General features: G+C 35.6%; 3 protein-coding genes and 1 non-coding gene across 5 annotated transcripts; 1 reads left to right on the top strand and 3 right to left on the bottom strand.

Moving 5' to 3' along the window:
- Positions 1 to 282: 282 nt before the first annotated feature.
- LOC132047130 (thioredoxin H2) lies at positions 283 to 1399 on the bottom strand. The gene is made up of 3 exons (XM_059438036.1): positions 1202 to 1399; positions 995 to 1117; positions 283 to 654 (listed from the first exon to the last, which is right to left on the bottom strand). Exons 1-3 carry the CDS (start codon positions 1346 to 1348, stop codon positions 505 to 507), a joined length of 420 nt encoding a protein of 139 aa, XP_059294019.1. The 5' UTR covers positions 1349 to 1399; the 3' UTR covers positions 283 to 504.
- A 1152-nt stretch (positions 1400 to 2551) lies between these two features.
- LOC132047126 (uncharacterized) lies at positions 2552 to 8062 on the bottom strand. The gene is made up of 10 exons (XM_059438031.1): positions 7786 to 8062; positions 7381 to 7442; positions 6520 to 6663; positions 6284 to 6394; positions 5955 to 6159; positions 5713 to 5771; positions 5129 to 5181; positions 4811 to 5033; positions 3170 to 3278; positions 2552 to 3048 (listed from the first exon to the last, which is right to left on the bottom strand). Exons 1-10 carry the CDS (start codon positions 7991 to 7993, stop codon positions 2786 to 2788), a joined length of 1437 nt encoding a protein of 478 aa, XP_059294014.1. The 5' UTR covers positions 7994 to 8062; the 3' UTR covers positions 2552 to 2785.
- Positions 8063 to 8118: 56 nt separating this feature from the next.
- On the top strand, positions 8119 to 8191 carry TRNAA-AGC (transfer RNA alanine (anticodon AGC)). The gene has a single exon. It is a non-coding gene; the product is annotated as a tRNA-Ala (tRNA).
- Positions 8192 to 9403: 1212 nt separating this feature from the next.
- LOC132048375 (mitochondrial outer membrane protein porin of 34 kDa-like) lies at positions 9404 to 13054 on the bottom strand. 2 transcript variants are annotated; one of them, XM_059439282.1, is made up of 5 exons: positions 12940 to 13054; positions 12438 to 12505; positions 11112 to 11195; positions 10790 to 10998; positions 9404 to 10219 (listed from the first exon to the last, which is right to left on the bottom strand). In XM_059439282.1, exons 1-5 carry the CDS (start codon positions 12986 to 12988, stop codon positions 9880 to 9882), a joined length of 750 nt encoding a protein of 249 aa, XP_059295265.1. In that variant the 5' UTR covers positions 12989 to 13054; the 3' UTR covers positions 9404 to 9879. The 2 variants fall into 2 exon arrangements, with proteins under 2 accessions (XP_059295265.1, XP_059295264.1); XM_059439281.1 differs by having other exon boundaries at positions 9407 to 10219; positions 10790 to 11003; positions 11114 to 11195.
- Between the last annotated feature and the right edge of the window lie 2031 nt (positions 13055 to 15085).

Genomic DNA, 15085 nt, shown 5'->3' with positions numbered 1-15085 from the left:
TACTGAAGAACTTTCTGTGACTTCAACAGCTTTTTCATAATTAAGACCCCAAAGGGAAACATGGGACTCTTCAAGATTTCAGAATCGAAAAGATGCACAACCCTTCTTTCCCCTTTTTTTTTTTTTGGTCTGGTGATTTTGCTTGTAAAATACTTATTACACATATATCAAATTCAAAATTCCACCCTTTTATATCAGTATAATCGATATTGATCATTTCAATTTTCTACCCGATTTTCCCAAATGCTAACATCCTAACTGAATGAGCAATTAAGACCACTCTGAACTCCAATGTTCTTGCATTTTAAAGCAGAAATAACAGATCATGAGTTCGCAGAGTAGAATTACACAATTAGAAACTTAAGCACAGAAAAATGAAAAAGACTTCACAAGGTCCACCATAGTCAAATCACATCAGAGCATGGTAATAATGTATGCTTTTTTGTAAATTATTGGATACGAAATTCAGAGCTCCGATATTATCAAGAGGATGTAAGATAAAAATTAGGCAGCATATTTAGGGGCTTCCCTGTGCTTGAGAATCTTTTGCTCGAGCTCATCTTTCTTAGCCCCAACCACTCTCTCTACTTCCTTGCCTTGCTTCAGTAGCAAAAATGTCGGCATAGCTTGAACTCCGAACTCTTGTGCTACATCCTGTTACAGAACCAAAGAAACAAAATCAACCACTTCTTCATAGTTCAGGTAGAAAAAAACACACCTCAAACAACTTTTTCGAGTTTCACACCCAACTATCAGGTATGTCACTATATAGTGATAGTTCAGGCAGGAAATAGGAAAAGGGTTGAGGTATGTTAACTGTTAGTTGAGATGCGAATAAGTGAGTTTTTATAATTAAATCAAAATTTTAATTCAATTGGTGTGAATTATCACTAATCCTGCTATTTTTTCGGTAATTATAATGTTCTCGCTTAGTAGAACTATATAAATAAAAAAGTTTATGACAAGTTTCATATTGAAATTTTGGCGTACGTACCTTGAGCTCATCGACGTCAATTTTGACGAAGTCAACGTCGGGATACTTAGAAGACATGGCGTTAATAGCCGGTTCCATGAACTTGCAAGGTCCACACCATGCAGCCGCAAAATCCACAACTATCTGGCAATTAGATCAATCAAAGTCAGATCTCTCAAAAATTAAACCCAAAAATTTGCAAAAGCGAATAGATAACAGAGTTAATACGAGTTTATTTAATTGCTTGGAGGAGTTGAAGTGAAGTTGCCAGCGATTGGAGGAATGAAAAGCAATCACACGTGACGGCGATCCTGACTCTTCCGTTGCCGCCTGCGCCTCACCACCGCCGAGAAAACTCGAAACATACGATCCCATTCTTCTCTCTTTCGCTTTCTTCTTACGCAAAGTATAGTCAAAATAGGGAAGAAACTATTGACCCGAGTAATATACGCAGCTCCTTGTGTCAAATTGGATTTTTGTTTTAGCTTACTTGTCATTGACCTATTGGCCTCTTTAGGTGTACTGTTTCTTTTTTTTTTTTTTGCGCGGATTGCCTTCATTTGGGGTGGTCTTTAATTTTTGCCCTTCAAATTGGTAACCTTTAATTTATACCCCTCGCCTAACACTCCCAAATTATGGGTTCAATCCCAGCTCATATAAAAATAAAAATAAAAAAAATCGCTAGGCAAAATTTTGTAAATCTGCCCAGCAAAATTCTGCCTGGGCAAAAATTCTACTTGTGAGGTGTAAATTCTGCCTGAAGGGTAAAATTTAAAGGCCACCATTTTGTGGAGTAAAAATTAAGACCACCCCAGCTAAGGGTAATCCTACAAATTGCCCGTTTCTTTTTTTCTATTGTCAGAAGTGCTATAGTTGAGTGCAAGATTCGATTCAAACACTAATTTATTGATTTCTCCAGTATAATTTACTTATTTGGAAAGAAATATGGATATACTTTAATTTTTAATTTCTCAAATAATTACGACAATTTTTTTATAAGACTGAAGTACTAAAAGTAACACACCTGAGTGAGCAAGGAAATTTCACATTTTGTCTTGATTCGATTTTTTTTACTTAGTAGAAATAAAATAAAACAAAGAAACTTTAGAACAAACAATTTCTTTAATATATGTCAGGCCATTGTCAATGGGGAATAGTGATGTAGTAGACTAGTAGTATATTTCCTCCCTCCCAAAATGCATGCTACAGCCTACATCAACCACTTTTCTTCAACGAATCGTTAAAATAAAATACAGCAAAATATTCAATGAAGGAATAGTCTCATATAATTACTTCAGGAAACTTTGCCTGTGAAAAACCGACCAGATACTAGTAAAACCAAGAAGAGCCATCATTTATACTGCTAAACATGCAACTATGATCCTTATGAACTTATTCCTATTGCATACAGTTTGCTCAAGTCTCAGCTTCTTGTAGAAGCTTTAAATAACTAGACCGATCCTACAAAAATCTTTCAGTATTTAAGCTACGACTGAACTTCAGCACCAATATAGCTTAACAACTTGATGTAGAATCTACGTTCTTCTGCTGACCCAAATCTCTCCACGGTTGACACTCGAAAGAACTGAAGAAATAAAGACATTATATGAAAAGACAAGATATTCTCTCCTTCAGAACTAAAGGAAAAGACTCATTGCACGGAAGCAGGATTAAACAAGAGTCAGCATCCTGTTTGGTCCTAGCCTTCACCCAGTTACACGCACATTCAGGACAGATGAAAAAGTTACTATCCCCAACTAAGGGGATTTGGCCATTTTACCAGTACAACCAGAAAGCCCACTCACAGATTTTTCATTGAAATGGAACAGGTACTCCTTGCTTCTTGTTCACAATTGCCATTGCCAAATATCTGGTGCCCATCCCAATAGGAGACTTCTCCTCAGGACCCTCCCAGAATGGGGCCTCGCCTTCACCCACCAAGCGCCAGTAACCTGTTCTTAAAGAATCAGCTTGTTCATCTGTGCAATTCTCCATCAATGCCTCAACCCGGAAATTTATTCCGAGTGACCCAAGAAACTGAGACTGAGTCATTGGGCCATGCACAGCCACATCATCTACGAAGTTGATCATTTGAACAATTAAATTAACATTAAGCATCTACTAGTAAAAGTTAACTTGGGAATATAGAAGAGAACTTTAAGAGATTGGAGCTAAGCAGATTCTAATGCAACGTACTTGAAGCTTCCTCTGCAGAGTGCCTGATTGCAGCAAAGTCAACATAAGCACTAAGATCAGCACTTCCAGGATTATCCAGTATATCAACAAATTTATGTTTTCGGATAGCCTGTATGATAGAAATAGGAGAATAAGCATCGCGATCAACTGATAGATAGGAATGCAAACATTAAGATTCTTCATCATCTTCTTAACCTAAATGAAACCTCTTAATTCATCTCTAGCGATGAAAAATGATTAATGACTCAGTGGCCAAAATTTAATATGGTAATCGGTGAATAGTTATAGCTACCATATCCTGTTAGGTATTGCATATACCAGCTAATGTTATTTTGGGTTGTACTAACAGCACGGAAACGAGCTTCCTTCGTACCAAATCAAATAATGTGCTTATCTGTAGTCAATTTTAAGAAACTTTCAGGTTTATTTTGTCTTTTGGAAATAAAATTTAGATAGATACTGCATAAATAATACTTTGTCTCAATATATGTGGCATACTATCCTTTTTATTCCATCCCACAAAGAATGTCACATTTCTATCTAAAAACAATTTTAACTTTAAAATTCTCATTTTACCCTTAATGATATGATTTATAGCCATAAAAACGTCCAAGGCTTGTTTTCGATCACAAGTTTCAAAAGTCTTCCATCCTTTCTTAAACTCCTTGTCCGGTCAACAGTGCCACATAAATTGGAACGGAGGGATTACACGTTAGTGAAATTTTTAGCACTTCAAAGTTATTTCCATCTCAAACTATATATGTTTTCTAATTGGGAGTTGGAAACATCCCAATATGATCGACACACTTACAAAGCAGTGACAATATACAAACTTCCTCATGATATTTAAAAACTTTCATGAACTTTAAATCATATTTACTTCATCAAACCAGCTTTTCAGGAAAGTAATGTTGTCCTTCATCTATTAACCAAATCACATACAAGTCAAATTAACTACTCAATTTTCATGCCAAATATATTTGTAATAAAACAGAATAAAATTAGTTCCCTCTATCCCTAATTGCATGTCATAGTTACAATTTGCCCGATTACATAAGAGTTCAAGATTCATAACGTTAAGGTCCTTAAGGATACATGTTCAAAATCTTCTTTGATGTATTGCAGGATAGCTCAGATGGAGCGACATATAGCTCAGATGGAGCAACATAGACAGTGATGATTTATGTAGCCCAACCCAACTTGCTTGGGATTGAAGTGTAATTGTTATGTGCATTGCAGGATAGCTCAAAAAGGAAAGTGAAATTCAATTTGGATGAAAGAAGCAAATCTTAAAAAAGAATAGTTTGTTTGTCTCCTAAGCTGAAATGTTACATTGAATTTAGAAAGGTGGATTCACTGGGTATGTTGTTGTTGTTGTTGTAATTTAGAAAGGTGGACAACTTAAGAAGTTGTGCCAAAACATCGAAAGGTCATTGAAAATAACTATTCAAGTAATCATAAGATCTTTGACATACTCGCATTTATTAGACACTATGCACCATAGATCACACTCTGTCAACCAGTTTCTTGGACCAAGAACTGTTCCCACGTTCTATGAAAATGCAGCAAGGCAGAAGCAAATGGATTTGGCTAGCCAAAACCAAGGAAGTAGGAAAGAGCACTTTTAGTATTGCAACTGACCTGAAGACTGTCCGAGACTATTCCATTTAGACCATAATCAATAACGAGAGCCCCACCACCATCTGAGCCAATTCTTTTAGCAATTTCTTGAGTCAAATCCATTGCTTTGGGGCAAACCTCAACTTGTTCAAGCTTGCCTATTTCTTCATTCTCAGCCCATTTGAACCGCTTCAGAAGATACAGAGTTGCAGGGGTTGGCTGTTTAGACAAAACGAACTGAAACCTATCCGACGAAGTATAAAAGGAAGTTATAAAGGGGCAATATTGCAAGAAATTAATGTAGGGAGAGACAAATGATAGACTAGCTTGAGACCTTACATGGAATTTTCAGCAATATCAACCATTTTCTCACACCAGCCTCGAGATGCTCTCTGCAGGTATACAAAGAAATCAAGCTGATGCTCACGACACTAAATACATGCCAAGCCAGATAGGAAAAGATCCATGATTTAAATGTTCACAGGCACAAAATTAAGATTCGAAAGAAACACCTACCAAGATGATGCTAATAATGCTCACTATACTAATAAGACTATATGGATACGTTCCTTCATTTAAATTTACTTATTTTATCTTCTTTTTTTTTTTTTTTTGTGTGTGTGTGTGTGGGGGGGGGGGAGAGAATCCGTTTGGCACAAAATTAAGACTCCAAAAAGATCAAATATTTTCGTTGTATTTCCATCTCCAGGATATTCTTAAGTTGTTTCTTAGTTGGAAAGAACCACATATCAATTTTCCACTGTAAATGCATTTCCATCTCCATGATATTCTCTGGTAGTTTCATAGTTTAAATAATTGATGAAAGTAGATAAGTTGCAGTAACATGTTTAATTGGAAACTGTTGCGCAGAAATGGATTAGCAAATCTTATTATACGATAAAATAGAGGTTAAACAAACGAACCTGAAATTGATGAACAGGTAACGCATCGTAAAATTCATGGGCAATGATGATTGTAGGTACTGAGAAGTCAAAGAAAAGAAAATGTAAGAAAACCTATATATATATATGATAATACAATTTTCCACTGAAGCTTCAAGATCAAATGGAAGAAATCAATAGTATGTCTGTATGAGTCCATGAAACATTTGAACTGGTTTACAGTTCAAAGAAACTATTAAAAGTAGCAGGTAATAATCTCTTACTTCCTGCCGGAACCTGATCCAGGGTGGCATGCCATGATACACTGGTCCCAGTCAACCTGCTAATAATGTGTTCCTCTGCATCTACATCTTCGTCATTCTTGTTTATACACTTCAAGTTCTGATATTGGAGTTTCTGTAGAGTTGGACTACATTCAACCATGTGAATGTGCAGAGAGTCTGTGAAGTTCCTAAATTTTGATGCACCCTGTGGTTCAGAAAATTACATGTGCATTTTAGGCATATCAGAACTAGATCAAATACTTTAAGAATCAATATAAGAAACTTAAGAATATGCAAGTTAGAGAGGATGTAGATCAATGGGACTGTACTCGTAGAAGATCAGCTAAGAGAGTTCCTCGTCCTGGTCCCAGCTCCACAAGATTTAATTTTTTTGGTTGCCCCATTTGCTCCCACAGACACATCGCCCAAACACCAACCATCTAAAGAAAACAAAAATCAGGAAATCAAACAAAAACCTGGTGTTAAATTTGGTTATTGTTTTGTTTCTAAAACTCAATCAATGATGAAGAAAACCAAGAAGAAAACCCCACTGTAAATAAACTACCTCTCCAAACATCTGGCTTACTTCAGGAGAGGTAATAAAATCACCTTCTGCACCAAACACATCGCGATTAATGTAGAACCCTGCTTTTGGGTTCGTCAAGACTTCCTCCATATATTCAGCAACTGAAATGGGCCCCCCTCTGAACTGAAAACTTAACCAGCTTGAGATACTGAATCTCACTATTAGGGGGAGAAAACAAAAGATACAGATATCTGCAGAGTTTTCCACTTCACCATTGCATATATGCATTCAACAGCCGAGCAAATTTAGATTAATGATCTTTCACGCAAATGAAAATAGTAGTATATTTTCAACAGTTTTTACTTTTTAGCCACTAAGAAATGGTTTCACCAGCAATTACATTTTACCCCATACCAATCAGGGATTATGGCCAATATGCTGACCTAGACTAGCAAGGGATTGAGGTGCTAGTTGTTGATTGATTCATATATACAAACAACAACAACAACAACATACCCGGTGTAATCCCACAAGTAGGGTCTTGGGAGGGTAGAATGTACACAGACCTTACCCCCTACCTCGTGGAGGTAGAGAGGCTGTTTCAGAAAGACCCTCGGCTCAAGTGCAGCAAATCAAAGTGGTTATGAAAAAGGAAATACGGCAGTGAAGAAAATATGGCAACTAATAAGGATAGCAGTACAAAGCATTCAGAAGAAGGAACAGTAACAACAGCAAATAATGTGATAACTGAATTGAGTCATATATATCATACTAGGATTAAACCTGATTGATACATTCTACATCTTCGCTAAACTCAATCTAAAACGGCAGAATAAAGCACGGAAAAGCAAATGCACACACGAGACATGCTCAAGTTGGGAAGGGGCAGAAATTTAAAACCTTGATAATGCTTTTAAGATGCTTAACAAGCTCGGAATCCGAAGACGGTTCATGTGAATGCTCTGCAGTTTAAAAGGCAATTATCAAAAATTAAAAATCCAGCAGAATAACAGGACAAAGAGTAGGAAAAAATAGTACTCCCTCAGTTCACTTTTACTTGTCACATTTTGCTTCTCGAGAGTCAAACTACATGGACTTTACCAACAATTTAAGATGTATGTTTTCATCATATTACTATGAGAAGAATTGCAATTTATAGCATTCAAGTATCTAAATTTTAATCATAAGAAATCGAATTAATCTAATTCAATTTAACTCTGAAAATTAGTAAAATTAACTCCCGAAAAGCGAACAAGGACAAGTAAAAATGAAGGGAGGGTGTGTACACGTAGAAAGAGGAAGTACCAGGAGGATTATATAAGCCGGATCGGTCGACTGAGATTGCTGCAGAGGGGGGAGTTTTGGTGTCCTCCAAGTGTTCGACAGAAGTACTGTGAGGAGATTGAGAAGTTGAAGTAGAAGAACATTGACGACACCATGATGAGAGTGTGGTGGAAGAACCACACAGTGAACGACGCTGAGTTGAAGCCTGCAACACTAATCTTCTCAACATTTCGACGAGCTCCACTGTTGTAAACTCGACAGGCTCTCAATTTTTGTATACTCCGATTGGAGCTTGCAGTTCGGAAAAAGACAGAATGGTTTATATTTTATATTTTACAATCGCGTTAGCATAATGGGGATGTAGCTCAGATGGTAGAGCGCTCGCTTAGCATGCGAGAGGTACGGGGATCGATACCCCGCATCTCCATCTCTTTTGGAGACCGGATGAGCAATAACCCAACAAATGAAACATTGCTCAAAAGTATTGAACGAGAATTAGGACCCATGAGAATTATTCACTTTTTTCACTTTATGATGTTCGGTCATAAGTATTTGAAAAGCAATCAAAATCTTGTTTTTCATTTTTTTCACTTTTTTCATTTTCTGTTTCGGATCATTACTTTTGTTTTTTTCTTTTCACTTGTTACAAAGTACAAATAACCAAGAAACCTCAATTCGAGACTTATAAAAATCGTCTATTGATATTTCAATTATGTCAGATCCTGCTTATTAAAATTTCTTTATCGCCACATTATTGAGTTCGTTGTTCCCTAGGATAAGGTTCTTTTTCCCAACAAACTACTGCATAACTCAAAAAAGATTTACATACGTTAATAAAAGAGGATTTGTAGCTATCACGAGTGGATGATGGAAATACCAAAAAATTACACACTATATATTTGAAGACAAATAACTCAAAATATAAAGGAAAAATTTACACTAACTTTATTTCTTAAAATATAAGATTCACTTGTTTTTTTAAAAAGTTAAACTTGTACGGAAAATAATATGTGTTATCTGTGTAATTACATTTCAATGTGGAAAGAATATGTTTTTAATGTGGAAAAAAATATGATATTTAAGAATATTTGAATTTGAATAGAAAGATAAAACTAACTAAATCTTAATTTAAATTAAAAGATAATACATTTGAAGTGAGATAAAAGCATTTTAGATTTGAAAAAGTGGCTTAATAAAAAGTATTGTTTGATTCCTTTACCGCTTTTTGACCGGATCATATTTGATTGGTATAAAACATGAGTTCGGTTAAACGGGTTTGGTGAGTTAAATAGGTCTATTATTAAAAAAAAAATGGTTTTAATGACATGACATGCCAACTAAAAGAGAAGGAACCTTTTGAGGTGTTTCCTATATTTTGAGGAAAATAGTGATAGATGAGTAACTTTGTTATCCTAAAAGAAACAAAGATAATATTTCCCAAACTTGGTGATTATTTAGGGAATTAACTCCCATTTAGATAAGGTATAAGATACTGTTGTAAAAACAAAGAGGGGTAAGATAAACTTCAATTTTTATTCGCATCTGTCACAGAAATATGCAATCACAATTATATATTAGGAGAAATTAAAAGAATATGACATGATAGACAAAAAAAAGGGCTTCTATCCCTGAAAATTTTCAGAAAGAGGCTTTGGTCCTTGAAAATTTTCAAACGACCTGGGTCTCTCGAAATAATTTTTCTACCTGTCACTCCATCGAATTCATTGGTATCCATACATGCCAAACATTTGAAATATCATATTAATCAATTCTTCCTGGATCCTGATGTCATTTTCACCACAAAAGCGTATAAGTATAAAATATTGGCTAGGTTGGCAGGCCACCTGTCTTGCTCTCGTCGTACAATCAAATAGACATAAGCATCCAAATCAAATGATATATTCCCAATAGTGCTAGTAGAAATGACGCCAGACCAACAATAATCTCCAAAACTGGCTTTTAAATGGGAAAAAAACCTCAAAGTGAAATCTCAAAAGTAGTACAATGGGAGAACCCATTACCAGTTTCGCAAAAGGGTGTGTAAGAATGTATGAACTTGGGAAAAGAAGACATTGGTTCTAGCGACCACCTAGAGTCATTTTTACAGTCCAAACACTATAATCGCCACAGAACGAGCATCATTCCAATTGGGCTAGTGACTCCTATGGCTAAAGCCAATCCATATATTGCCTTTGTAGCTTTGGTGTCAATTTCACCCAAAATGGTGAAAAGAAACTTTGGACACCACTCTTGTTGGAGCAGCGCAGTTGCCTTGCCAAAATTGTTTACACTCGCCTTCACAGTGGTCTGCTGATCCAACTGATGCTGAATGCCAGCAGTTATGGTGTTCTCTTTGGTGGACAAGCTATGGGCCACCTCCGCTCCAACAATAGTATTGGTCACGGGGCTGAGCGCGTGGTAGTATGATGAACTGAGAGTGTTTCCCTTGTCTTTCCTGATTTGTCAACCAGTACATGCACAAATTAAATAAAAAGCTAATGCTGAACTGAATTAAGCATTCAAATAAAATCATTCCAACGGAGCAGCTAAAGATTACACCTTGTCAATAATACTGCAACAATTTCACAACAGCACACAATTTTCTAATAGCACAAAAAGCATGGGAACTAGGTTGATTAGCTACTACAAGTTCCTAACATAGCTTGCAGTCAATATATGCTCAATTTCAAGCAAGATATACCTTTTTTATGAAGTAATTGATTTCATTAAAGGCATCATGCAGATGCAAAATGATAATGCGTACACTCTCAGCAGCTTTGATGCTGATCTTTAGGATTTCAATACAAGTTATTAGGAGTACCTTTCTCGGGAAAAAAAAAACAATGATGAGTACAAAATATAATGAGAACAAAGATGGTGTAAGTTCCCATACAAGTTTACTAAGATAGATCCAGGGAGCTAACAAAACTCAAAAATTGCTCAGGGGAATTAACATGGGTATAGTTACATCAACTAAAAGAAAAGTTTCAAGCAAGATATCATTACAGTAATGGATGCAACTTACAGATGCAAAGAAGCAATGAGGTCAGCCTTTGTGAAACTCAAGCCAGCATTGCACTTAGAGACTGTTCCCAACTTGGTGTAAAATGACACATCAGTTCCAAGAGAAAGAACATTAGTTCCCACTAGACCAGAGAAGCTAACAATGGGGTTCTCTGTCAATCCAATACTGGTGCTTATACCAGCAAAGTCATGTAAATATTGAAGTTCCAACTGTCATGACCAATAGAACATCAATAACAAGGAGCAGTGAATTTCTTTGAAACATCTTCTTCTTTCAATGTAACTATCCGATAGCATTGACAAAAAATGATACAGCTTCTTACCTCTGACCTTTGGTGAGGACCTCTGAAGCTAAAAATTGTTTCCAACCCAGGAGCAGCTTCATCAATTGTAATGGTTGTCATAAGCTAACATTGATTACATAATTATGTCAGATTAAGTTCATTGTATAAGACACAGAAGAAAAAATTGAAGCTAAACAAATATCATAAGAGCAAATAATAAACGCTACAAACATAAACATGGTATTATAAATCAGAAAAGGGTTGTGAGCTCACAAATATATGAGTATTATCAAATAACTACTCTAAAGATGGATTTCCAAAGCTGAAGTGCCGAAATGAGAAGAGCACCATACAAAAGTGAGATGACAAAATAAGCAGTGAAATGGAGGAGAGAATTGCAGTACTCACATTGGAGCTGGTGCCTACTTTGATGTCAGTTGTAATGTTCTTGTTCTTCAATTGAGTGCTGATATCAGCACTAAACCGCTCATCTTTCTTCGATCCTGATAAAATGATAGGCTACCAGAACAAACAAATTGTTCAGAAGGTGAACATCATAGAACAAGAAAATATCTCAAAACACCTATTCGAGCTAATACGCAATAAATATGCAGATATTTAGAAATATAACTAAAGTGACTAAAAGTTTACATAAAAGTATTTTTTTCTCAAACATAACGAGCATTAGCGTGAGGAAAAGTTGAGAGAACGCTTAAAAGATGATTAGATGCAACGAACACAGAGGCCACCAACAAAGGGTGAAAAGTTCTAGTAACAATACCAACATAAACAGGTATCTCGACTTCCAAAAATCATTATTATCCAGATACTACGGAAACAGTATCTCTATCTTCACAAGGTAGGGGTAAGGCTGCGTACACACCACCCTTCTCATAACTCACTTGTGAGATTACACCGGGTATGTTGTTGTTTGTTGCTATCCAGATAACGCAAACACAATATGTACAAGTATATACAATTTTTTTTTAATCTGAAACGAATTGCAGTTAACAAGAAGTCAACTTTCAATCACATAATGACACGGATACACACAAAGAACATAACTCCAGCTAAATCAAGTGTAATATATACTCCCCCATCCCCATTTATGTGGCACTTTTCCCTTTTCGAGAGTCAATTTGACTAACTTTTGAAGCTAAATTGGATTGGATTAACTCAATATTTTAACATTAAAATTTATATTTATGAAAACTACATAAGGTACTTTAAGTTGCAACTTTTCTCATATCATTTTGGTGAAAAAATAATTCTTTAAAATGTTGGTCAAAGTTTACGCAATTTTGAATCTTTAAAAAGTGCAAACATAAACCTTATTTTAGACAAAGGAATGAAAGAGATACTCACAACTCCGGTGGCAGAGTAGCAAGTAATTGTTAACTTCTCCTTTGGCTCGTAGTCCTTATACAGAAGATCTAATTTCAATGCAAAATAACAAAATTACCAACCAAAAACAAAAACATCACAATTTACGTTGCAAACAACAAAAATAAATTTAAAAGAAACAAGAGTCTCTTTCCTCTGTTCTATCACATTTGCACATAACGGTAACCTCCATACTAGAAATACATATCCATACACGTACAATATTATCACTGTCTCATAGTCCTTGTACAGATCAGCTGATTTCAGTGCAAAACAACAGTATTACCATTTACCAACCAAAAAAATAAAAACATAGCAACTTACGTAATAAATAAATAGATAGCACAAACAAGAGTTCTTTCTTCTGTGCTATGACATTCGCCAGAACGAATACGTCCATACTCGAAACACACATACATATACACATATTATCATGCAAAAAGTTTAGTAAAAAAAAAAAAAATTAGAAATTTATGAGAGGTACCTCGAGCCTTCTTGCCAATGTCAGTGTAAAAACCAGGTCCCTTTCCCATTGTTGAAGTTAAAATCAAAGATTAAAATGTTAACTAAGAAAAACAGAAGAAATGCAGAGCTCTGTAGCTGTGAAGCAGCAGTGAGCCAGTGACAGGTAGGGGGGTTGTACATAAAAATGGTGAACAGTGTACTATTGTGTGGTTCGATTGATCTGGACCGTAGATCTAAACCTTGTAAACTTTAGCTCATTTCGGACCGTTGATTATCGTGTTATTCGGGTGTTAATGGACACGTGGCTCGTGAATGTTAAATGGTGCGCTGACATAGGGTGGAGCCGGCTGCACACTAGTTTAGGATTTAACTTATTGGGCAACAAGATAGTAGGAAGGAAAGAGAAATTCGTTAGGAGTAACTTTTTTTAGGACTCGTTTGGCAATGAGGATTGCTCACATTTTGTCGGAAATATTTTTCACTTTACGGAAAAGGGTTAAAAATATCCCAGAATTATTCGAAATAAACCACATATACTTTTCTCCGTTTTATTTGTACATAAATATCTTTCGTCATTTCCGATGGACCATATATACCCACCGTGTTAATGCACCACTGATGCGGGTGCGGTCCGTGTAAAAAAACCTCCACATGGTCACCTAAATAGGCAATTAACGCCACCCAACCAACCCACCTAGGCGTTTAATTGAAGGGGTAAAATAAATTTACCCCTCATTTCACACTTCTGCACCCAACTTCAAATTAGAACCCTAATTTTCAAATTCATCTTTCCCATTGATTCTCCAAGCAATGTCGAAAGGCTCCATCAATTCGTTTGAAAGTCGAAATGCCAAAAAATGTAATTGTGGACTGAATGCGCTAAACTTGATAGCTTGGACCGATCGCAATGCTGGGAGAAGGTTTTGGAAATGTCCAAGACCCAAAGTAAGTTGTAAATTAAACGAATTGATAGAGCCTTCTGACATTGCTTGGAGAATCAATGGGGAAGATGGATTTGAAAATTAGGGTTCTAATTTTGAGTTGGGTGTAGAAGTGTGAAATGAGGGGTAAATTAATTTTATCCCTTTAATTAAACGCTGGCGTGGGTCGGTTACACCATGCCATGTGATGGCCGTATGGAGGTTTTTTTACACCGCGAGATCGCCTTCTCAAAGATTCAAGTGAGCCCATTAACACGAGGGGTATATGTGGTCCATTGGAGTGACGGCGAGGGATATTGTGACCAAAACGCAAAAGAGCAGTGTATGTGGTCTATTTTGGATAGTTCAGGGATATTTTTGACCCTTTTCTGTTCACTTTATTTGAAATCAGCTTTTGGCCATTGCATTTTGAAATTTGTCCTCAAATTCTTTTTCTACTACATAAGGCGGAGGATATTTTTATAAACAAACAATTTTTTCTTAGAAATTATGCAATGTATATTACTTTTAATACAACAAACCAAACAATCAATAAAAAGTACTACCAAGTTCAGGTCTATTTTGCTAGTTTTTAAGAATTGGGGGTATAAATCATATTTCATACTTTTAGGAAAAATACATTTAAACAACTATTTACAAAACTATAACCAAAAACAATTCCATCTTTAACTCCAACTTGAAAAGTTCCAAACAAAATGAAAAATTTATTTGGTTTCTATGGCCAAACGCTTACTTAGTTAAATGAGGTGGTCTAGTCTTTATGTGTTTCACTTTTACTCCAATAATTATGACTTTTTTGGGTTCGTTTGGTTTGAAGAAAAGTTATGATGGATAAGTTATGTTGGAATCAATTATATCAGGATTAGTTATGTTGGGATAAACTATTTTGATAGTACTTTTTATTGATTGTTTGGTTTGTTGTATTAAAAGTAATATACATTGCATAATTTCTAAGAAAAAATTGTTTGTTTATAAAAATATCCTCCGCCTTATGTAGTAGAAAAAGAATTTGAGGACCTCAGGGTTATATTTATCATTTTCATTGTTTTATGCTGGGATAACTAATCGTGAGATTGTTATTCCACCCTCTGACAGGAATAACTAATCCCAAAGACTATTTTTAATTTTGGGATAACTTATCCCAGAATTTGTAACCAAACAAGGGATATAGTAGTACTCATTTTTTATCCTTATCCATCATACCAAATTTTACCCCAAGAGCAA

The sequence above is a fragment of the Lycium ferocissimum genome, chromosome 2, assembly GCF_029784015.1.
Source record: "Lycium ferocissimum isolate CSIRO_LF1 chromosome 2, AGI_CSIRO_Lferr_CH_V1, whole genome shotgun sequence".
Classification (NCBI taxonomy): domain Eukaryota; kingdom Viridiplantae; phylum Streptophyta; class Magnoliopsida; order Solanales; family Solanaceae; genus Lycium; species Lycium ferocissimum.
The sequence above is the reverse complement of the archived record's forward strand: the minus strand, read 5'-3'. Positions and strand labels throughout refer to the sequence as shown.